At 35.7% G+C, this 22110-nt stretch overlaps 3 protein-coding genes across 4 annotated transcripts; 2 read left to right on the top strand and 1 right to left on the bottom strand.

Annotated features, from left to right (window-relative positions):
• The first annotated feature begins 909 nt into the window (after positions 1 to 909).
• LOC140801328 (uncharacterized) lies at positions 910 to 4886 on the top strand. Of its 2 annotated transcripts, none has more exons than XM_073156381.1 (7): positions 910 to 1534; positions 2113 to 2228; positions 2341 to 2429; positions 2551 to 2625; positions 2708 to 2818; positions 3222 to 3317; positions 4484 to 4886. In XM_073156381.1, exons 1-7 carry the CDS (start codon positions 1110 to 1112, stop codon positions 4745 to 4747), a joined length of 1176 nt encoding a protein of 391 aa, XP_073012482.1. In that variant the 5' UTR covers positions 910 to 1109; the 3' UTR covers positions 4748 to 4886. The 2 variants fall into 2 exon arrangements, with proteins under 2 accessions (XP_073012482.1, XP_073012483.1); XM_073156382.1 differs by having other exon boundaries at positions 929 to 1534; positions 2100 to 2228.
• A 920-nt stretch (positions 4887 to 5806) lies between these two features.
• Positions 5807 to 17717, top strand: LOC140801331 (ribosomal RNA small subunit methyltransferase, chloroplastic). The gene is made up of 11 exons (XM_073156385.1): positions 5807 to 6059; positions 6143 to 6292; positions 6983 to 7039; positions 7866 to 7964; positions 9498 to 9593; positions 13602 to 13686; positions 14733 to 14785; positions 15184 to 15267; positions 16706 to 16816; positions 16904 to 17139; positions 17213 to 17717. The coding sequence occupies exons 1-10, from the start codon at positions 5865 to 5867 to the stop codon at positions 16967 to 16969; spliced, it is 996 nt and encodes a 331-aa protein (XP_073012486.1). The 5' UTR covers positions 5807 to 5864; the 3' UTR covers positions 16970 to 17139; positions 17213 to 17717.
• A 1177-nt stretch (positions 17718 to 18894) lies between these two features.
• Positions 18895 to 20656, bottom strand: LOC140801120 (uncharacterized). The gene is made up of 3 exons (XM_073156124.1): positions 20077 to 20656; positions 19705 to 19802; positions 18895 to 19321 (listed from the first exon to the last, which is right to left on the bottom strand). The coding sequence occupies exons 1-3, from the start codon at positions 20236 to 20238 to the stop codon at positions 18988 to 18990; spliced, it is 594 nt and encodes a 197-aa protein (XP_073012225.1). The 5' UTR covers positions 20239 to 20656; the 3' UTR covers positions 18895 to 18987.
• Between the last annotated feature and the right edge of the window lie 1454 nt (positions 20657 to 22110).

Below are 22110 nucleotides of genomic sequence, written 5' to 3'. Positions count from 1 at the left end.
TTACAACTAAATATTTAAAAAGTACAAAATTTCTAGAAGTATCTATTTTTTCCTCTTTACTTTTTAGTAATCAAACCTTCTAAATAGAACCTTACCACAGTCATGACTCATGAGTTAACATTAACTATATTTATTAAATGAAACTAATAAAATTTTATTATCTTGTAAATTAAACTAATATAAGTAATAATAAATCCGGACCCCCTCCTCTTATTTATGTTTTATAACACTTTAAAACATAGAATGATTATTCTAAATACACCAAAAAATAAATAATAGTTTATGGGTTTTGGTGTAATTATCTCTAAATATATAGCGGGGTGTTATTTATAAATTGAGTTAATATATTTTACCCTCCGAATTTTATTTTATATTACTAAGGCATTCCTACATTTTTGACTCTATAATTACTAAATTTTCATCCAAAATTATACGTTGTTGTTAATTTAAAATTAATTAACCTGTATAATTCAATCTAAACTTTCAATTTAGAATACTTATTTATAATTTTGAAATATGACCATCCCTGCTACCTTTTAATTTACAATTTAGTTAAAATTCAGAAACTCATAATTATATGAAATAAAGTTTAGAGGTGATTTTGATCTAAAATATATGGATAAAATGTTTTTAAGTCTTATAATTTTTAGAAAATAAAATAAAAAAGAGGGTCAAATCCAGTTACATAATTACAAGATAATTACACTTAGCCCTAAGTTATCACCAATTTTTTACATGTATATGCTCTTGAATATTTTTTATATCCACGTAAACTTACTTTCTGAATAAAAAAAATCATTCACATAATCTCTTTAATTCAGGGGTCTAAATGGTAAAAAAATGGTTAGTTCGAAGGATGTACTTGAGAAACTATGATAGGTTTGGGGGTTAAGTATAATTAACATTTAGAATTACCACTGACCGACGTGACCGTTGCCTTATCTGAAGCCTCAGAGAGCCGCTAAAAATTGTATGCTTCGGAAGCTCGGAAGAAAAGCTCTAGAAACGATGACTTGAAAGTTGAAACTTCCGGCGACCAACCAGCAGAGGAAGCGAGAGAGAGAGAGAGAGAGAGAGAGAGAGAGAGAGAGAGAGAGAGAGAGAGAGATATGGAAACCCTTTCCTCTCCCTTCCTTTTCGCCTCCCAGCCAAGCCCTAGCCATGCCCACCTCCCTTGCCAGCTCTCCTCGCCATCCTCATGGCGACTCGCTCCTCGCTGGCGGCGCAACCCCAAGGCATCGATCCGGCCACCACCTCCCGGATTCGACTACAAGTCGGCGGTCCTCGACGATACCCGCTCCGCCGTGGAGGCGGCGCATCCGGAGCTGATGGATCTGGTGGACGGCGGCGCCCTGGTGGTCGTCGATAAGCGGCGGTTCGGCCCCGTCCCGATCTGGCGGCGGGAGTTCGTTGAGCCGGAAGCCATCTGGTTGATCGGCACGTCGCATCTCTCGGAGGAGTCGGCCGCCGGGGTAGGCCGCGTCGTGCGCGCCGTGCGGCCGGACAACGTTGTCGTCGAGCTCTGCAGGAGCAGGCGAGCAATTGATCTATTATTCCTTTTCTTTGATGAGAATTTGATGGATTCTATGCTTATTACGGACTAAAATTTGAAGTAGAATTATTGGGCATACAATCTATATACTGCAAATTAGGTTAAGTTACTTCACTTTCTATTCTATGATAAGTTATTTTCCTTAATTATTCTTTAAGTAATGTTAAAGATGTGATATTGTCATGTTAGATGTTGTGAGCTAATCCAAAGGACGACTTCTTCCCGCGTAAATTTTGTCGTCATTCTTGTATTATTCCTGTTAATATAGGCTTTATAACTGCAAATTAGTACAGCCAATAAAAATCTACATTATTATATGGTTGTTGGAGTTCGTGGAGTCATTCCATGACAATATAGAAATTTGACAAACTGAAGTGGTTAATTTTATCTATGATCGATAGTATTAATATTCTTTAGGAAGCTCCTTCCATCTGTGGTTTCTTGGATGTTTTCTTTATATATAGCAAGTTCCTTGATATCCATGGTAGAACTTATTCTGTCCTTTTGATCTGAGATATATGAATGTTGCTAACTCGAATATTTACAGAGCTCACATTCAGAGCTGGAATAATGTATACATCCCCAGATTCTCAGGATGCCCCACTTTTAAATTCAAATATGTTCTCCTTGAGTGGGGTTAAATTTTTTGGAGCCATCAACCGTAGCATAAACTTGGGTGCGCAGTTTCTTCCTTGCAGAAGTTGAATGCTCCTTGATAAGATAATTTTTTTTTTTTTTTGAGTATGATGTTTAAAAGATGCTAATGTGACATCCCCTTGCAATGGCAGGTGGGCAAAGTGCTCTTGCTTTGCGTTTGCTCCTAGCACTTTTCTCTTCAAAGATTTCTTCTGGTGCAAATCGACCATTTGGAGATGAGGTAGTCAATTAGTATAATATAAGAAATCTATATCTAATAGATTATGTTTCTTGGTATGATCAGCTAAACTGTTTATTTCCATTCAATTTCCTCCTAGCTATTTTGTGGCTTTTCTTTACAGTTCCGTGCAGCTCGGAAAGCTTCTGAGGAGATTGGGGCTCAACTTGTTTTGGGTGATCGCCCAATTGAAATAACTGTATGCATCTCTTAGTTTTAATTTGGAATATCATTCTAGATAGTCGTAGTTAAACTTATATAGAACTATCTGTTTCTCTCAGCTTGAAAGGGCCTGGAACTCTCTCAAGTGGAGTGATAAGCTGAGATTGATAAGCACAATTTCTCAAGGCATAGCTTCTCCTTCATTTGGAAAACCAGACAGTAATTTAAAGGTCCTTCACAAACTTAATTTGATTTTCATATCGAAATTGTATTATAGCAAGGAAATGCATTGTTGTTGCACAAGAATCACTAGACAAGTTAAAGCACAACAAATAGCTTATGGATATCGGTATGATTGGAATTCTTTTTATTAGCTAGACCTTAGACAATATTATACAATGAAACAGTAATCTCGATCATCTAGGTATCTCAGAAGTTGGACATCTAGAGCTGGTATTACTTTTCAGTCTTTATGTATCTGAGGGATATCCAAATTTTATCTGTCCTGGTAGATTACCAACTGTTTTAATTTTTAACTGGTTATGCTGTATAACCTAAGCTACCAACCTGCTATTCAAGTTTCATTGTAAATCTAGTTTTATTCTCTAATCTTTTTTATAGCGTCTGATGTAGGCTGAAGAAATGCCTGGCAGCCCATTTCAACTGTATGAGCAGCTGAGTTTATCATATCCTTCTCTCCTTCAACCTCTTATACATGAACGCGACACGGTATGTTTAGAAGTCCCATCTAAAAGTGGCTCATTGCAAGTAACTTATACTGATTGACTTGTTTAAAGATGAGTTCTCTTGCAAGTAACTCATTGCGTGTTAGAAAAGAAAAAAAATGAAATTTGGTGATCATTAAGTCTGTAATTATTTAGGATAGGAACATCGTTTATTGTATTTGCCATCATTGACTTTGGAACATTGAGGAGACTCGATAATAAACCAGAGGAAGGTGAGGATGGCATCTAGTCATCCTGCCTTTCATGACCTGAGCAATACACTGCTATTGGATGGAAAGAAGGTCATCCACCAGGGTGAGCTGATTTCAAGATTCAGTTCTCACTTCGGATTGCACAGTAGGCTGAGGGACTAAACTAGAAACATCTAGACAATTTCCCTCTGCTCATAAAATGGTTAATTAGGTCCCAAATATTTACAAAGTTAGTCCTTGGGGTTAAAATCTTAATCCTGAGGAGGAATAACTGGAAAGCGCTTTCTTCTTCTCCAACTTGAGTAATCTTTTAGTATCAAAGGGAAAAGGCAATGGCTCAAAATATGTTAAAACTTTTTATAAAGTTTAACGTATAGTTTATCCTCTAACTCGTGTACATATGTTTGTATATACATCTATATACGTCTATTCCAGTTTACAAAATTGTGTACCTCACTAACTGAATTCTTATGATATCCTGATTCATGACCCAGATCATTTTCCTTTACCTGAATTAAGGAAGCATGAACCTCTTCTGTGGAACCAATTGTACTTTGGTTCTAATTCAGAACTAAGCATGTGCGAATTATTTGAATACTAGAATGATAATTTTCTCGAATTGACTCGTTTTTTCTGTTAAGGATAATTTGATAACTCTAAGTAGGAGTTACGCTATCATATTCCTGCAAGAGATGCAGTAATTCCTGAGGAAAAAAGTGTTGCTAAATGCATCTCATACGATGTTTCATTTGACTACAGGATGAACCAAAACAAAATACTATTTCTTAGTATTATGTCCATTTGAAATATGCTTTTGTGTTTGTTATGTGGGGGCTTCCTTATATACAGTCCTCCTGCCCAGGGAAAATCTTTTGGCTTCTTAATGTACATTATGATCGACTATTCTTTCATCACCTTGCTTAATACAATCAGAAACTTGCTTATATTTTTCTTTCAGTATCTCTCATGGTCTCTGAAGAGGAGCAAGGCTGTAAATGGAAGTAAGACAGTAGTTGGTGTCATAGGAAAGGGTCACATGAATGGGGTTGTATATGCATTAATATCTGATCTGGGAGACTTGCGATTTCGTGATCTTGCTGGTAGCAAATCAGGTGTGAGCTCCAACGGCTGGATTAATGCTGCAGTCAAGAGTTTGGTTAGGGACACAGTAATAGGGTTCGCCCTGTGGGCTTTGTACGAGCAGCTCAAGACCGTCTTATAGCACCTCGAAGTAGTTGAGTTTATTTTTTTTTTCTCGCATGTTTGAAATTCTGAACCACAAGCGCCTGGAACGCTAAAACTCATATTTTTAATTCAAAACAGCACATGCAAATCTGGTTTAATTTGCATTTCTTTCTGTATATGGTTGAAATTTTATTTTTATATACCATTATTTGCCATGTAATAGTACAACAATAAGATATGTTTGGTGTATCATTTGAAGAATTAGTTCTTTGCTTGCTATAGATTCATGATATTTACTGCCAAAACAATGTTTTGTAATCATGTTTGGCTTCTTGATTTAGCAGGCAATGTACATCAAACATGATTATCTAGGACATAATTCGTGCTTTAAGAACATTCAAAAGAAACATAAAATGCCGTGCAACTATACTTCAATCTTACAACTACTAAACAATACCTCAAAAATTGGAATTAAAATTTGCGAGCATACACACACACACACACACACAAACGTTATTAAGCTTTCAAGTAGTGCTCACAATCACCAAAAACCAAAACTGCACCCAATAATAATTTTGAACTTGTGATCCCTTGTTGATGAATGCAAGCAGTAACCCAGTCACTAAGAAATAGCTATCAAACTATGATTTTTTCCATTAAAACTGTCAGATTTGAAAATAAATATAAATTTCATAGATTCTCACAAAGTGACCCTACTATTCCAATTACTTATTTTAAATTAAAAAGCATATCTGAACTTTTTATGTTAATATTAACAATTATTAGGCATTTCAAATGAGTCAAAAATACAAGGGGTGTAAACCAGCTGAGGGGTGAAATATATTATTACCCTAAAACTTATTGAGTTTTTTTTTTATATAAGGACAAAATAATTTTATGTTAATTTAAGTTTAATTTTAACAGTAATTTTTTAGATATAAATAAGAGAATGATATATTTTTTTTATCACAATTATGATATGTTGAAGAATGCAGCGGCTATTATGATATTTTAAAAGCTTTTAGTGGCAATTATGTAAAAATCTCAAACTTATTTTGTCTATGCGCTTTAAAATCCCCAACGCCATGGATTACATATACTGATCCTCTCTCCTCGGCCTTTCGCTTGAGCTAATCCCAGAAAGCTTCCCCCAAATGTTGTCTCTTTCTCCACCCCTATCCCGGCCCTCACATTCGCCATTCCCGGTTGCAACACGCCCTTACGTCCGCCGGTCTCCACGTCTTCTTCTTCCTCGCGCCGCCGGCGCCGCCGCCGCCGACGACTACCACGCCACCGTCAGGTCTCTCAATGCTAAAGGCCGCCACACGCCAAGGAAATCCCTCGGCCAGGTCGAAACCCTTCAAAAGTCTTCCTTGTAAGCTGATTCACTCAAAAGATAGAATCTTGAATCGAATTCTCTCTCTTCTTCCAGCATTACATGTTGAATTCGAGCGTCAACGAGGAGCTCGCGAACGTCGCTGGAGTCGGGGAGGGGGACGTGGTGCTGGAGATTGGCCCCGGCACGGGTTCCTTGACCAACGTCTTGATTAATGCCGGTGCCACGGTGGTCGCGGTCGAGAAGGTTTGCTACTCATGCTTCGCGAACAGTCTCCATCTTTGTTCTTGAATTGGAAAGAAATTTGTCATTTTTTTGGGTGGAATTTAATAAACCAGATAGGGTCTTACTGACTATTGGGTGCTTGGAACTCGAAATTTAACTGCAGAAGGAAGAGCTTCGTATCTCACCGAGTTAATACTTCGAATAATTTTAGTGTTAGAAGATTATGTACTAGTTATTAGCAGTTTTTATCCATTTTTGCCTCTTAGGTTTTTGAGTGATATCTAGGGGCTCTTTGATTGATTGCTGGCATCTAGAAATGCAGTAATACAGTCCGAGATGCAGCAGTTTTCTTTACTTTGGGAGTATTTAGGAAAATATCTCACATTCAGCTTGCGCCTCTCTGCCAATGGGAGACTAATTGGGTAATAGTGATGAACGTTGGAGTAGGGGCCTGCCGCCTGCAACTTCACATGCCACCAAGTTGGTGGTGTGTCAAGATGCGGAAAAAAATGTCATCATGTAGGAATCCTACGAGAACATAGTCCTTCCAAATAGACAGCCTCATACTACTTTCTTGTCTGCCAGCAACTCGACTTTCTGGCAGAGGAACAGCCTCATGGCTGAAATTTCAAATTAAGTGTTGCAATTTGAAGTTTTAATTCTGGTCCTTTCTTTTTGCATTTGTTAACATCTCTATTATTATCTATCCAGGATCCACACATGGCCATGCTTGTCAAGGATAGGTTTGGTTCTACAGATCAATTGATGGTAACATTCATAAATTATTGATCCACATATTGATATGCCAGTTTTATGACTGCTAGTATGTCAGCAACCTTCTTTGTAGTTAGATTTATAATAGTGCAATTTTATGAATTCTTGATAGTTGATGGCATGAGGCTACCCAATAATATTCTTGATATAGTGCTTCACTCTTGCCATGGAAGTTTGGATACTAAAATGCTTGGAAATTCTTTCGCTTGGTCATGTGCACCTTTTCTTCCCATGTTCTCATGTTGGGGGTATCTAACAATTCATTGATGCTTATTTTGATATATCTTTACTAGAGAAGCTTTTGCAGATGGCACAAACTCTATTCTGGTTTATAGAAGGGAAATATTGTCACCTGCCTTTTTGTACTACAGTGGTTGTGGTCATTGAAATGTATCTAAGCTAATCTTTATACTCTGGTATGCTAGACATGTTACTGTTACATATTAATTGTTGTGATGGAAGACCAAATTAGATTATCTGAGATTCATTTGTAGATTATCATGCACACTCGTAGTGTAGTTGCTCCAACATTCCGTTTTAAAAGGCATTCCAAAAGCAACATATATATGCTTGAAAGTTGTTTTCAATTAATTTTTGACCTCGGGTGGACAGACTTTCAGTACTGGTGATGCTAATTAGTAATTGTTATTGGAGAACATAGTGCTCAAGAAATTTAGCTCATATTCCTTAGCTGGATGTCTCATTGAGATCACTTGTATCTAGTTTCATACTTTCATTTAGTTTACATCCATTTTTCATAGAAAGAGTTATTGTATTTTTTTGTTAATTAGATGATATTGTTCCTGACCATTCTGTACAGGTTTTGCAAGAAGACTTCACAAAGTGCCACTTCCGTTCCCATTTAATTTCTTTGCTGCAGAAGAGGGCATCCAGGGGTGTGGAACAAAACTATGGAAAGGTTGGTTTAATAATATGACTTTTGTTTTCTTGCACCTGACATGTGCAGAGTATGCAGTATATAGAACTTAAGCACTGTCGATGGTTTGTCCCCTCTGAAAGAGAAATATGGAGAGGATTTTGGTCTTCTTTTTTTCTTCATTGAGCATGTGATGCGGGCAATATGTCTTTATAACAGTTAAATGTGTGTGTGGTTCTGTTCGTACACATTTCCCTGCATCAGCAATCTAAGAAAAGATGAGAACATGACACCTCAAGCTAGACTGTTTAAGGGCCTGTCATTTGCCAATATGTATGTATAGGGTAAGGTTATGGGTATGAAGGACAACTCTATTAGAGTATTAGTTGCTACTTAGTATAAAAAGATCGTGGATTATGATCTTATAACTACACTGCATAGCATGATCTACTAAACCTGGAGTATTCAAAAACAAAAAAGTCATTCTAAGAGATGTCTTATGAATTGTTACTGTGGGCATCTGCAATGCCTACATGAGCGAACCAAGTCCCATAGGGACATCACACCAATTGATCAATTGATTGCGAACTGAAATATGGTATTGAATATTGATACAGTCATACAACAAAAAACAAAAAAGAACTCTATTGATCCACATGACCTGAAAAACAGTTGAACATAGGACATCCCCGAGTTGGGTATTCTAGGTAACATGATAAAATTTGTGTCTTTCTTGATATCTTTAGAAAATCTTTGACATTCACTGCATTTAAACTGTAGATAACTAGCCGTAGTTGTTGTGTTCCATAATAATTGAAATGAGTAGAAGACGATGGTTGTAGAAAGATGACGATAAATTTTAATTTGTTAGTTTAGATTTAGGTTGTGTACAGAATGTCTACAGAAGTCTGTAGGTTATTGTGGAAAATAATTCAGCTGCCACTATCCTCTCCAGAAGCAAATGAGCATTTGCTGAATATATTCTTCTACCATTCCATTTTATTACTCAAGAATTTCAGAAGATGAACTTTGTAATGTTAATAATCCATATATTCTAGTTTTAGACCTTTTTACTGCGAGAAAGAGCTTAAAAGTCTTTTCGCTCTTAGAAGTATAACCTGCTATCTTCTCAGTTTGCTTATATCATGTTAATTTCTGGTGAGAAATTAGTTCCTTTGTCTTGCAATGTAAAGGGCTAAAATGTCATTGTCTTTTTCTTGTCGGTTGTAGCACACATAACACCTGCACTCACATATATTGATCCAATAGGCAGAATTGTGGAAACATATTAAACTGACAAAGATGGCATTTCTTTCTAAATGTTCATATGATTTTAATGGATTATAAATAGAACATAGAGGTCATCACTATGTGTTCTCTCAATGAAACTAATAGTTTTATTTTAAGGGAAAATGCCTTTGTAGATAAAACATATGTGATGCCACTATATTAAATATTAAGTGAGTTTAGTTTCAGATAACTTTCCATTCGGCCATGTTGGGTTATGTTAGCTCATTATTACTAATAAGCATGATTCTTCTGCTGTTGCATACTATTGTTTTCTTCGTTTTCCAGGTTGTGTCAAATATACCTTTCAATATCAGTACTGATGTTGTAAAGCAGCTTCTCCCAATGGGCGATATATTCTCCGATGTGGTACTTCTGCTTCAGGTTTGAACCATTAGCTTATATGACCATTCGAACTACCTTGCCGAGATAAATATAACACCAAATGCCACAGACATACATGAAATTCAATTGCCATTACACTTTCTGTATAACGAGCATGGGAAATGCTATTCACACAATTTTGTATTTAGTATTTTCTTCATCCTGAAGATATTCTAAATTATAATAAATATACTTTTAGAATGTAGATTCACCAAAGTCCTGACCCTCCTGGAATTTAGTGATCATTGCCAAGAGGTTGCTTCTACTAGTTTGAAAGACCTGAGTTAAGCTTGGATACTTAATAGAGAGAATCGAGAAAATCTCTATAGGCACTCTAACTAGTTGGGACTAAATGCTTGGAGGATTACCTGAGTTGTGCTTTGCAGTTGGTTGAAAATATTTCTCTTTTGAACTGAGTGATGCAAAATACTCATTATCCTTTTGTGAAACATTGCTGAAAACTTTTAAGCTCGTTGATGTTTTCATATAACCAAATTGTCATGACCTAAAATCGAAATCATGACTGGCCATGTACTTTAATACACTTAAGATACATAAAGTTTTAACAAATATTTTTCTAAGTCCATAATGACAAAAAATTTAATATGAATATCTAATCCCAATAAATATATTCCAATAATAATGGAAATGGTCAAATGTCAACACTAATATGTCTCCAACCAAACTAAAATAACATATAGTTTAGAACATAATGACTAATACAATTGAAAGATAGAAAGGCAAGTCTAAAGTGGAAGTAAGGTCCCGGTGTATCTCGCTCAGTCGCCATACTGATTAGAACCTAAAGTATTAGGAGAGGGATCTCATGAGCCAACAAATATAGCTCAATGAGTGGAATTTACTCAAAAACTAAAAAAAATCCAAACTCTATAGACATAATAAAATGAATCTCCAAATTCAGCAATATAAAATGACAATTACATCAAACATGCTTATAATAACAATAACAATAACGACACAAGTAATAATAATGTAAGTCATATCTCATTGCATGCTTAGTATTAATATATTGAATTTTCTTAATATTAACAATGTCATATGTCTCAATTGGGTCAATGTCCTATAGATCCACATCAACTAGAAATTATTTCGAGATGACGCTCATGTTTTTTCTTCATAGTAGATTTGGTAATGATCATCAGGAGGTGTCACCATATGATAAATGCACTTTGTTTCTTTTCTTAAGGATCACCATAAGGTGTCACTATGTGATAAACATATTCCGTCTCTTCCCCTAAGGATCACCATAAGGTGTTACTATATAAAAAAACTTACCCTGTCTCTTTCACTAACCTTTAGAGAGGGATTAGAGTTGCCACAAGAAATCTTTCGATCTAACCTGAGACTATTTCATAATTTTATCAGAGTCATTTAAGCAAGTCACCCAAGTGATTTAAAAAAGATAGGGTCTTCCCCTAAATTTTTAAGTAGACTTGAGTCATCACGAAAAGTCACAAGCTATCTATATCGAGACTGTTCTATAATTCATATCAAATATCAATTATATTTTTCTATTATATTCATGATCAATGAAATTGCTATTTGCACGAAGTATAGTAATACACTAAGTCATATATTTTGCATATTTAATTTGCATGCAAAAATATAATATTTAATTTGCACATAGAAAAATACGTGATTATGTAAAAAGTACGAAATACAAGATAGATAAAAATATGAGTGAACCCACCCACCTGAGTCTAGGTGAATTGATTGAAATCTCTAGTCCTCGTACAAAAAATTCACCACCTTTAACATGATTTCTGAAATAAAATTCTCATTTAATTATTAAATGGGCCAAATTTAGTCTTAGGTTGGGCTGCAACAAGCTTGCAACCTACTCAAATCAAAACAAAAGGTTGGGCTTATGGCCCAAAATCTACTAACGCCCGAGCTAGGTTTGCTGCTAGCTGTGCCTCGCAGCACACCAAAGCCCAAAACAAATGGATTAGGCTTAAGGCCCAATCCCACTAAACTCATTGATTTGAATCAGATTCTTTCCAAAATTTAAACCATCCTCAAATCCAAATTAAAAGGACTGAGCTCAGTTGTGTTCGAGCCCGAGCTCACCTTTCTCAATAGAAAAACTAGATGAAGAGAGGAAGGAGAAGAGGGTATCAGCAATCAATGACATTGACGGTCCATCGACCGCATCGAAAGCTCCTTGCTACCCTCGCGTCCATGTCGACCACACAAGGTGAAGAAGAAGTCGCAAACGGCAACCTACTACCCTACTCCATAGTTGGCGGCCATAGAGCTGGCTTCTACAACAATTCGAGCCACGAGAGCTAAAAAAAGAAGCACCTATGACACGAGGCCAACGACATGAAGCTTCAGATACTCGATATGGCAGCTACCCAAAGTTGTCGGCTGGCATATTTTGTTGATGAAGCCAAAACGTCCAAAAATGAAGGTACACACTAATTACTCTATTAAATCCAAATTAAATATGATGGGTGGGAAGGGATTGACCAATGAGTTGCGTGATGGTCTCCGATTGCTCCGACAGTCCAATCCCACTATGTAAGCTCCAACAGGGTAAGGAAGATGAAGAGAGAGAGATATATAAAGATGTAGAAAGAAAGAAATAGGGTTAGGGTTTTTATTTATACAAGAGGATTTTGATTTCGATTCAGAAATTGATCGCTGAGAAACCTGCGACCACTTCTCTCATCACATAATTTAAGGAGAAAGAAATAGGGTTAGGGATTTATTTATATGAGAGGATTTTGATTTTGATTCGAAAACTAATTGTCAAAAAACCCGCAGCTATGAAGCATGGATACTTCATTTGCCCCTCCGTACTGGTATCTGGTACATATCGGATACGGCCGGATATGGCTTCGATTCATATCTTGATCATCTAATTTTTTTTCCTTTTTCTTTTTGTGCTAAAAGATAATATAAAACATATACTTTATATGTATATACGATTGCCTAATCCTTCATGATACTTTAAGGCTTTGTTTATTTGATAATGAATTAAATATATAACTTGAAACCTATTTAAAAATCCAAATTAATGGTAGACTAATAGTTGAATTAGGCTTCAATGTTTAACTAACATTTTGAGTTTCATATCAGTTTCTATTACAATATTATTCTAAAGTTTTAGGCATATAGAAATTAAATATGCAACTTTCTTTCCTTTCATCTTATCATTTATGGGATAATCATTTTTTGCCATTTGTTATATTGGTTGACAACAAATTAAAAATATATTATTTATTTATTTATTGGTGTATCCATGCTGTATCCGTATCCTACTTTTAAAAATTTATTGTATCCCCATATCCGTATCCCACATCTATATTCATGCTTCACAGACCCGTAGGCACTCCTCTCGTCACATAATGGCGAGGGAGAGGAAAAGGGGTGCACGTGCAATGCACATGAGTCCAAATTTTTTGTTTTGTTTTTTTCTGTTTAGCTTCCAACTCCCAATTGCCCCCCGCCCGCCAACTTCCATTTTCTGAGTTGTTAGGTCTTAGTGTTTACCAATCTCATACAGATCTATGTATTCTTTTTTACTTAGTGTAACAGATTTGAACTATTTAGCATTTTCATTTTCTCTAATATATGCTGACATTTTCTTAAAGCTTGATACAGATCCTTCTTGTCGTAAATACATTTTTGTACCTTGCCCAAGAATTTAGTACTTGGTGTTATTTTGGGTCTACATAATTTTCTAATTTTTATTAGTCATGAATCATGATCTTATTTTCTGTCATGATGGCCATTTGTTTACAGAGACTGCAACAACTTATGAGTTATGCATTTTATGTAAGCTTGTTACATTCCTTTTTGCTTCTACGCTTGCTATTGCAATTATAATTTGGGAATTCTCTCTTCTATTTGACATTGCAATGGAAGAATGTATCCATTTTATTTTATTTTATTTTTATGATATTAGATACATATAGAAGTTATAGGGGTGTCCTATCAGATAATTAACTTTATTGGTTTTTAAGTAGTGAAACTTTTCAGGATGAGACAGCATTGCGCTTGGCAGATGTTTCCTCACAGACTTCGGAGTGCCGGCCCATCAACATATTTGTGGACTTCTATTCAGGTAGACCAGTTCTTCTGTTGTGCACATGAAATCTCATCAAATCTGCTACGTGTCTTTGGTTAAGGTTGCCCATCCCTGAGCGATAAATGATCAAACTTGTTATACATATGCTTGGGAAAATGTGCATTTAGTATGATTTATTTTAAGCAGAACTCTCTTTTTGGTTGGTGGCATCAAAAGCCTTAGCAAATTGGCCAAATAAGTATTCCTTGCTGAGAGTAGTTACTTCGAGCAAGCCTGACGGCAATGACTGTGACTGTCCTGATAAGTTGGCTAAATTTCAGCTATTCAACTTTAATCCATCCAAAGCACATTCAGATACTTGCCTTTACAGTAATTTAATATTTCTTCTTCTTGAATAAAATTGGCATCTTCTAGTAGTATCAATCATCATAGTTTATTTGAGCTTAGGGAGTTGCACAGATGTTCCCAACATGTCCAACGGAGAGCATATAGTGTACCAACAATAAGTTATTTAATACAGGTGTGAGGTTCGACACAGGAGAGGAAGACCAAGGAGACCATAGTAGAACTAGTGAGAGATGTTTAAAGAGAGAAGCACCAAAATAGCATTACAGAACTGATACGTTATGCTTGACTAAATATTATTTACAAACTTACATATAGTTTTTTGCTCTCTCTATACGCCTGAATGAGTCTTCAGGTTAGTACTTGTGTCAACAGGTATGTTTAGATTTCTTCCATGCACAAACAGGAACAGTAACAATAAGTCAAGTTAGGGTTCTAACAAAATGCAGATTAAAATTTTTTTTTACTAAATATAAATCCTTCTAGGATAATACACTATTCAAACTGTGAGGAATGAGGCTATGAGGCTTTAATTATAAGGATTTGTGAATGTATTAAATTGTCAGTGCTACATGAGGGATATAATGATGATTGATGACCAATAAAACGACAAATTTGTCTGTCCAATTCACTATGATTTGGCTATTGGAATTTTATTTCTCCATTTATTTCTATATTAAATTGCATGCTGTAATACCTGAATAACATACATTATTTGATTTGTTTCATCTATATAGATGCCGACTACATATTGAAGGTTGAAAGATCGAATTTCTTTCCTCAACCAAATGTAAGTAATATCTAAGTTTGTTTCTTATACTTGGTTGTTTCATATTTAGATGATTATTCTATTGCCTACTGTTTCTTGTTTTCTTCTTTGATACATTAATGGACATGACACGACTCTAAATTCCTACGTATCTGTGGTTCACAATGTTCATTGCTTTAATTTTCAAGTTTCCCAGAACTTCTTTAATGTTTTTGTGATCAGAGATACAGCCTTAAACTGAAAGAGAGTAAATTGTCATTTATATGATAGATCCACATAGCCATTTATTACTTCAACAAAGTTTTGCTCTACTTGTTTCTGCAACAGAGACAATTGTAAAATAGTGAGTAGCATGAGAAAATTATGGTCCTTAAATTTAAGAATGGGACTGATCTTTGAAGCGGCTTATTTGGTTGCAGGTTGATGCAGCTGTTATTAGATTTAAACTGAAGCAAGTTGCAGACTATCCACCTGTTCCTTCCACAAAAGGCTTCTTTTCAATGGTTTGAGCAAACTCTGTTGCACAATCTCTTTTGTGGTTACATCATCATTCATTTATGCTCTTTTGATCTGCAAACTCTTGTTAGTGTGTAGGATAGATTAGTGTCGTGCATAGATTAGCATTGGGGCAAATGTCATCTACTTATCATAGCCATCTGTGAGACCACTTGAATTTCAAATAGTAAAATTTTTGGAATTGGCGTTTCCAATTAAGTCACCATGGATAATGAGATCACCTGCTTTGACTATCTTAAAACACTACATCTCTTGGTGAAAAGAAAATGCCTCAATGCGGCAGCATCACCAGTTGTGCTTCAAGTCGGTTCACCACCCTCCATCTTCTGCATGAGGATAACCTTTGCAGAGAAAGAGTTCTAGATTAGGGTTTTGTAGGGAGAGTGGAAGAAGATTGACTTAAGTTGTTGGGTTTTTGGTTTCGCCATGTTTGATCCAAGATCCAAAAGATAATAATTTTCCACTGATGCAACCCTCACCGGTGCGCTCTTTTCTCTCTCCTTCAGCTTCCCTTTTGTTTATTACATTCTTTTTCTCTCTGTCTCTTCCTCATTCATCCTGCTGCCATTGTCAGAGAATTTCATGCTTTAACATAAAAACTGTACCTGCACTTCAAGTCCATTATTTAAATCTTGTTTTCAACAGAAATTTCATTCCTTGGATTCCTCTTTTGGGTGTGAAAGCCCTTGATTATACTCATGGACTCTGATGTATGATGTTCAATCCTTTTCTCCTCACTAAAATTTAGGTGGTGGAGGTGCCGTGCATTGCATATGAGCTAAGGTTCGGGTATTGGAAGAGAAAATACTATGCCTGCTAGTGCTTACTATTTACTACCTAGTATAGATATTGTTCTAGGTAAGATATGCTATTGCAATATTGGAAGCTCTTTTCTCTCAGTTCTGCTTAGTATATCTGTGTCACTAACTTTGTTAAAGTTATCTGTTGCTATCGTATTGCGTGTTTCCTTGTTGTACAAAGTTGCTTCTATTTATTTTATCAAACCAATTTTCCGCAGCTATACTTTCATGTTGGATTGATCTTAACTGAAACTAACACTGGTCTAACGTTCTGTTCAAAGTCACTTGACTTACTAACAAGATGTGCCAGGATCTATCCGGCTTTCTTCTTGCAGGTGTATTTTATTCAGTCATACCTCATGGGGGATAATAGGCATATCTCCTAGGGTGTATCTTGATACTACCGGTGCCTCGTGTCTTCGAAGTTTGAACTGTTTTCATCACTTAATTAATAGAAACTGTACTTTTAAGGTTTCTATACTAGGTCATGAGGTAGAGTTCTCCAAGCTCATGGGAAAGTGTATTCTGTGGGTTCTGTTTAGATTGAACTGACACAACCCTGATCTATTTCCAAATATGTGTTCTTGCTTTCCAAGTAAATGAGGCAGATGTCATTGTTGTCCAGGTAAACTCTGCTTTCAATGGGAAGCGTAAGATGCTTCGAAAATCACTTCAACACATGTGCCAGCCTGCTGAGATTGAGGCTGCTCTCAGGAGCATCAGTCTTCCAGTTACAGTAAGTTCGTAAGTGCTATTTGATGCTTCCATTTCTTCTTTCGTCCAATATTAATTTTTCTCCTTGTTATTGACTGTGGAATTACAGTCCAGACCTGGAGAGCTTACCTTGGATGATTTTGTGAGGTTGCATAATCTCCTTGTGAAAGCATAGTACCTTGTGCCCTCGAAGGAGGTGGTTCTCAAAGCTCATTCACTAAAAAGATGAAAGTGGTATTTGCATCTTAATGTCAAACCGGAGTTTCAGGCATATTCTACAAAGAGAAGAGCACGCATTTCCATGGAAACCATTTGCCATGCATAAAATGATCTCCCGACACTAAGGTCATCAGGGATTTGAATGTCGTTACTACTGATGTCACTATTTCTGCATTACATGATCCTCCTCGTTTTGCAGATCTTTGCAATGCAACCACTGGAGCTCCACGTCATCCTATTAGTAGAGTTGAACTAATGTTTCAAAAATCCTCACCTGACGGAAGAGAAACTTGCACAGAATGTACATTAGTCAGGTGGTTAAAATGCTAGATCACAGCATTGTCCAAGCCGACTTTTCCCGAGAAAAGCAGTGAGAAAAATGCTGATTGGAAATAACTACAGAAAGGATTCCAAGTATTGTTGGTTTCAATCTTATGAGATGCTTCAGGAGAAGACAAGCAATATATTATACACGAGATCTTTTATCTTCTTTTCATGCAAAGAATCACATCCTAAGATGAGTAAGGAACTAGTAATTGCTTTTATATTACTTGTTGCAAGAGCTACATGAAAATGTAATCATTACACATACTAATGAAGTGATGCATAAGTACATCACTGTTTGTGAAACTTATTTTGGAAAATGTAATCATTACTAAATAACAGAAAATATTCTTTCTATAATCTGATGGTGTTCTTTTGAAGTCTGAGCAACTGAAACAAATAGAGCTGATGGTGTTTCCTACCAGACAGATTGACATGCCTTTGGACTGATTGCTTTCAGTGGTGACATGTTGTATCTATATATGGAGTAATTCTTGATTGAGTCTAGCACTGTTGTTTTACATGGTGTGAGAGATTTGTGAAATTTATTCAATATGCACATCTAGCAGTTTGCTTATATATAATATTAGGTGAAAGATCACAATTTATTTTGCTTGTGTAGACGATTGGCTTTGCATGAGCTAGGTAATAATTTCTCAAAACAGTAATGCACAAGTACTGAATGGGCAAAATAATTCCTGGTCATTTGCATGAATAGTTAAAATAATTTTCAATTTTGCAGGATCATATATTTTCTCTTTTACTTCGCGCAACTATCCAAACCTTTTCTTGCGGTGAGGTGATGTGCCGTATTTTTTATTTGTAATAATAGACTCTAGTATGTAAATTATGCGTACTCTGTTATAATATAATGTTCATCGGCTATAAAAAATATATACACTTAATTTTATATGCTAAATTAAAAATAATGAAATTGCAAACGCCTCAATTTGGTATCCGATGATATATAAAGTTGCATATGGTTAGTTTCGCAGAGCGAAACAAAATATGGATGATCCTAACGAAATTATTTTAGTTTTTCATGCAAATGAATCCTAGTTTTTTAATTTATTTTTAATATCAGAGGTTTTAGGCTTGTATGGCCCAAACAAGGGCCAACCCTCCCATTAATTGAGTGCATGGCTCATACAAACACTATTTGAATGGGGACTGTGAATAGGATCCTTCAGTCTGTATGTATACAATTGAAGCTTTTCTAAAACTTTTTTCTTCAGAGAATCTGGGCTAAGCCTAGTTATATTTATTGAAGTAAAGCTATTGTACAAAGGAAGAGGGAGAGGATTACAAGGAGAGAATTGATGAGAAGTCTTTAAAAGAAACAGGAGAAGAGGATGGAAGACACTCATTCATCGTCTCCAAATATATATCAGAGGGAGATTCTGAGACCAGTGAATGATGTTATAGCCTCCTGTTAGAAGAGACTATTATTAAGCTCTTTCCAGAATACAAGGTGGTCAAATACCTTGCGATATCTACCTCCGATGGACGGCCGTTGTCCACCTCCTCCTCGTCGTCGACCAAAAGGCTCGGGATAAATGAATAAACTTTTGAACTATCTAAACTGAAGTCAATAATGAGATATAAATTGAATCTTCTAAACCATGCTTCATATAATCTTGTGTCTCTCAGTCATCTCCTGGCTGCTGTTTCTTCTCCAGGTGAATACCCTACAACCTCAGAAAGAGATTCATAGTCTTGAATGTTACTTTGGCTGCTCCCATGATGTTGATTGTGTTGTAATAGCACTTGGTTCATATTTTCTCTGTGGATTTCTTGTCTATTTATTGCTTGCACTGCAACATAGTTGATCTCAAGTGAATCATAGAGTGACAACCTACAAATTGGACAGGTTGAGTGTTTCTGGAGCCATATATCTATACAAGATAGATGGAAATTATGGCCACATTTTGGCATAATTCGCAGTAGATCTCTCTCTTGGTATTCTCCTAAGCATATTATACACCTGCAAAGTGGTGGAAATATTTAGTTTCTATTGGGTGTTGCTTGAAACAAAATATAGTTTTTTTTTTTTTGTGCATGTATACCCCCTCTTGTGTGTAGAATCTCTCTAGTTACTTTTTTTTTTCATAATTATACATTAAAATCTAAACCATTTAATAAGTGAAAAAGATAATCACGCGAACGCATGATAAAAGAGGATGAGAGATTTTTTTTTATTTTTACTTTCACGAGTATTTATCTAACAGTTCTGAGACGTATACATATAAATATCAACCTTAGAGCGGTATATACATACATACCGGATTTTAGACATGCAAAAAGAATCACAAAAATGTGAAATGAGAGTTCAAGAAAAGCATGGCTAAAGAAAATATGCAGACATACTGATCTTCTCTGGAATGGAAGGACTGTCTGTTGTACTTTATAGTGGGAATTGAAGCAAGAACAATGGGTTCAAGGCCATCATCTTCATTCTCTGGCTGCTGCAGGAAAGAAGTTTGCAACTTTCATCATTTCTCACAATTTTAACTAACAAGAGTAGAACAATTTTATACTAATGTCGTCTCAAACTATTGATCATGATGTTAATGTCTTCAACTTTTTGTTTTCTCTAGAGTCATGATCACATTCCAATAGTTGAGATAGTTTTAGAATCATTTCAAAGAAATCTAAAACTACTCACATATTGTAGTCTGTTCAAAAAAAAAAATTGTGACCCTAGCAAACATATGACAAAGCAACAAGAAGAAATCGAACCTGGTTTCGCTCCGGAGGTAGTTCAAGGTTGAACACAGAAGCCTCAGAATCGACCGGGCGGCTACGCCCGCAGATAAGGCGAGCGCAAACAAACACGATGAACGTAGAGCTCATTCCAAATCCGATGACGGTGGTCGCCAGGTTCATTCCTGAGCCTAACATTCCCCTAAATTAACCAACTCTAAGGTCCTTAGCCACCAAGACTACCAACAACGATTACACCATCAAATTGTGCATTTGGAGCCAATGAACACCCAACCCATTTGAGATTATATGGAATAGCTTTGTGGGATGGCAAAGAATTGAGGGGAGAAAGAAAGAAGAGAGAGAAACTTTTAGCATATCTTCTTTACTTCCTTCCTGGCATCAAACAGCTATAACTTCTGCTAGCTCTGTGTTTGTGGGGACCTGCCTGCCTTTTGCTTGTATTCCACAAAGTTTTAAATGTCATATATCAACATCAGTGACAGTTTCCTTGCATTTATGAATTAAAAGGGAGAAGAAGATGCTAAACTTGGTTGGCTTGAACTATAACTACTCAATGATTGATACGAGAGAATAAAAAGAATTTGTCAGCACTAATCAAATCAAATCAAATCTGTGGATGGTTCATAGGAGAGCTGCTTGGTTTCCTTGCTAGCTTCCAAACTTAGCTTTATTTATTATATATATTTTAACATAAGTTAATTTGATTCTATAATATTTTCTTCTTTTTTCTATTAAAAAATAAAATATCTCGAGTTTCATCAACGAGGCCCATGGGCCTGGCTTGACTAACAAAGGAATATATAAATGCATAAAAATTAATGGGATAATTACGCCTAAATCTTATGAATTATTGTCCAGTATCATATAGACTCCCCTCATTTATTTTCCTGACACATTGACTTACTTATTTATGCAAAAAAAAATTTAAAATGTTTATCTAACATATGTTTTAAGTTAAAAAAATAATATCATGTGACCAATTTTAGGAACAATTTTACTCCTATTTTAAAGGAAAGAAAGAGAGGAAAAAAAAATATTTTGGCCAAAAAAGAATGAAAAAAAAAATTAAGGATAAATGATCAAATATTTAATATTTTCTATTAACATCATTAAGAGGAGTGTAATATGATGGTGCTCTCTAATAGTAAAAAAAAAGGGCTCACAATGTATGAGTGTTCTCGAATTTGAATCTTGATGATATAGATTTAACTGCAATACTATTGAGTTTCCACTTTTCTCAACAAAAAAAATATTAAGAAAAACCCGCTACTAGGGGTATACATATAAAAAAAAATCAAAGGGTTTACGATCAAAATTAAAAAAAATTAATTTTTAATTTTTAATTTTTAATTTTTTACATATATATATATATATATCCCTCCCTTTTAGATCACCTAGCCTGCCATAACAGAGTTCTTCTGCTAATGTATGTATTTTTCTAACTTTTTTCCTCTCCCCTAGCAACTTTGGCTAAGAGAAGGGAGAGGTATCTTCTCCTCCCACAAGTATATTTTCAATTTTCTCCTTTTCTTTTTCCTTCTTTCCTCCTATATATCTTCTCCTCTTTCTCCCCTCCTTCTCTTGCTCTTTCTGGATCTCTTCTTCCCATTCCAAACCATTGCTGAGCTCGGTCGCTCCCCCATTGTCGATGCCTATGTCGTCGTCGTCGTCGCCATCTTCTCTTCAACACCATTACTCCCTCCTTTCCCCTACCCTCCATAGCATCTCACTCATCTCCTCTTTCATACACTGTCATCATTCGCGATAACATATCATAGCTCTTCCCTCCCTATTTCCACTCGTCAAAGATGATTAGTGTTGAGCCACTATTTATTTTGCTCGTCCTTCTTTAGCTCTTTTTGTGGGGCTATTAAACTACACTGCTTTCAAATCTACAAAGATTGAGATGAAGCTACAGTTAGCAGACCAGTTATAGGATTTGAGAGTTATTTTTATTTTGGAAAATTTGCATATAACACCATGTCTATTAATGAAATTGTGCTTTATACCCTATATTTTTACTATTTATAAATCGAACCTTATGAT

This window comes from Typha latifolia, chromosome 14 (assembly GCF_019914945.1).
Source record: "Typha latifolia isolate L0001 chromosome 14, TyphaL0001v2, whole genome shotgun sequence".
Taxonomy (NCBI): domain Eukaryota; kingdom Viridiplantae; phylum Streptophyta; class Magnoliopsida; order Poales; family Typhaceae; genus Typha; species Typha latifolia.
This window is presented reverse-complemented; position numbering and strand designations above follow the sequence as displayed.

Excerpts from the sequence above, each read along its gene's own strand:
- LOC140801120 (XM_073156124.1), bottom strand. The coding sequence starts at position 20,238 with ATGTTAGGCTCAGGAATGAACCTGGCGACCACCGTCATCGGATTTGGA. Across the intron at positions 19,803-20,076 it reads TACCTCCGGAGCGAAACCAG|CAGCCAGAGAATGAAGATGA; the intron begins GTTCGATTTCTT and ends TCTTTCCTGCAG. Across the intron at positions 19,322-19,704 it reads TTCCATTCCAGAGAAGATCA|GTGTATAATATGCTTAGGAG; the intron begins GTATGTCTGCAT and ends ACCACTTTGCAG.
- LOC140801331 (XM_073156385.1), top strand. The coding sequence starts at position 5,865 with ATGTTGTCTCTTTCTCCACCCCTATCCCGGCCCTCACATTCGCCATTC. Across the intron at positions 7,040-7,865 it reads GTTCTACAGATCAATTGATG|GTTTTGCAAGAAGACTTCAC; the intron begins GTAACATTCATA and ends CATTCTGTACAG. Across the intron at positions 15,268-16,705 it reads CAAAAGGCTTCTTTTCAATG|GTAAACTCTGCTTTCAATGG; the intron begins GTTTGAGCAAAC and ends ATTGTTGTCCAG.
- LOC140801328 (XM_073156381.1), top strand. The coding sequence starts at position 1,110 with ATGGAAACCCTTTCCTCTCCCTTCCTTTTCGCCTCCCAGCCAAGCCCT. Across the intron at positions 1,535-2,112 it reads GTCGAGCTCTGCAGGAGCAG|AGCTGGAATAATGTATACAT; the intron begins GCGAGCAATTGA and ends GCTCACATTCAG. Across the intron at positions 2,626-2,707 it reads ATCGCCCAATTGAAATAACT|CTTGAAAGGGCCTGGAACTC; the intron begins GTATGCATCTCT and ends TGTTTCTCTCAG.